Source organism: Buceros rhinoceros, unplaced genomic scaffold, assembly GCF_000710305.1.
Source record: "Buceros rhinoceros silvestris isolate BGI_N320 unplaced genomic scaffold, ASM71030v1 scaffold33312, whole genome shotgun sequence".
Taxonomy (NCBI): Eukaryota; Metazoa; Chordata; class Aves; order Bucerotiformes; family Bucerotidae; genus Buceros; species Buceros rhinoceros.
Genome location: NW_010397691.1, coordinates 3,022 through 3,730, shown reverse-complemented (window position 1 = coordinate 3,730; position 709 = coordinate 3,022). Strand labels below are relative to the sequence as shown.

The 709-nt window shown below is 61.5% G+C and overlaps 1 protein-coding gene across 1 annotated transcript in view; it reads left to right on the top strand.

Moving 5' to 3' along the window:
- Positions 1 to 709, top strand: part of LOC104502391 (exostosin-1-like) — a gene marked incomplete at its 5' end in the record, with an annotated part of 2,969 nt that overhangs the window by 961 nt on the left and 1,299 nt on the right. Inside the window, 3 exons of the mRNA XM_010146355.1 lie at positions 7 to 112; positions 194 to 312; positions 658 to 708. Coding sequence (XP_010144657.1) covers positions 7 to 112; positions 194 to 312; positions 658 to 708 — 276 coding nt within the window. The remainder of the gene's footprint in view (positions 1 to 6; positions 113 to 193; positions 313 to 657; position 709) is intronic.

Sequence of the window (709 nt, the reverse complement as noted above, 5' to 3'; positions counted from 1 at the left end):
CTGCAGCATCCCCTCTCCCGATTCCTCTGGAACACGCTGCCCGGAGGGCTCCTGGCTCTGCCCGACTTCTCCACCCACCTCAGGGACTTTCCCTTCTACTACCTGCAGTGCGGTAGGACCCCTCCTGCCCCAGCTGAGCATGGCAAACTCAGTGCATGCCACAACACCTATCCTCTCCCCCACCTTTTTTCAGGCTCCAGCCCCTCCGAGAAGTTCACGGCTTTAATCCGGGCCGTCTCGCCGGGGGCGTCCCCATCCCAGCCCATCCTCAGGCTCATCCAAGCTGTCTCTGGATCCCAATACTGCGCCCAGGTAGGGGGAGCTGAGCCCGTGCAGCTCGGTGCAGCTCCTGGGAATGCAGTGGGAGTGATGGGGCAGGGTCGCATGGGTGGCTTTAGGGGTGGGAGGAGGTGGCTGATGGTGTCACCTTTAAGTGGGCAGAGCTGTCTTCCCAATCCACTAGAGTGGAGGTGGGACCATGTGTGGGTTTATTCTGGTCCAAACTGGCATGAGATGGTTTTGGAGTGAGCTGGGCTGGAGCAGATCCTGCTGTGGGGCCAGGGAGGGCTCAGCAGTGGCCACCCTGCAAACACCAATGCACCCTGACGGGTCAGCCCAGCCAAACACGCCCAGACACGCTGCTGCTTCCCCCTGCAGATCCTGGTGCTGTGGAGCTGTGAGAAGCCACCACCGCCAAGTGGGAAATGGC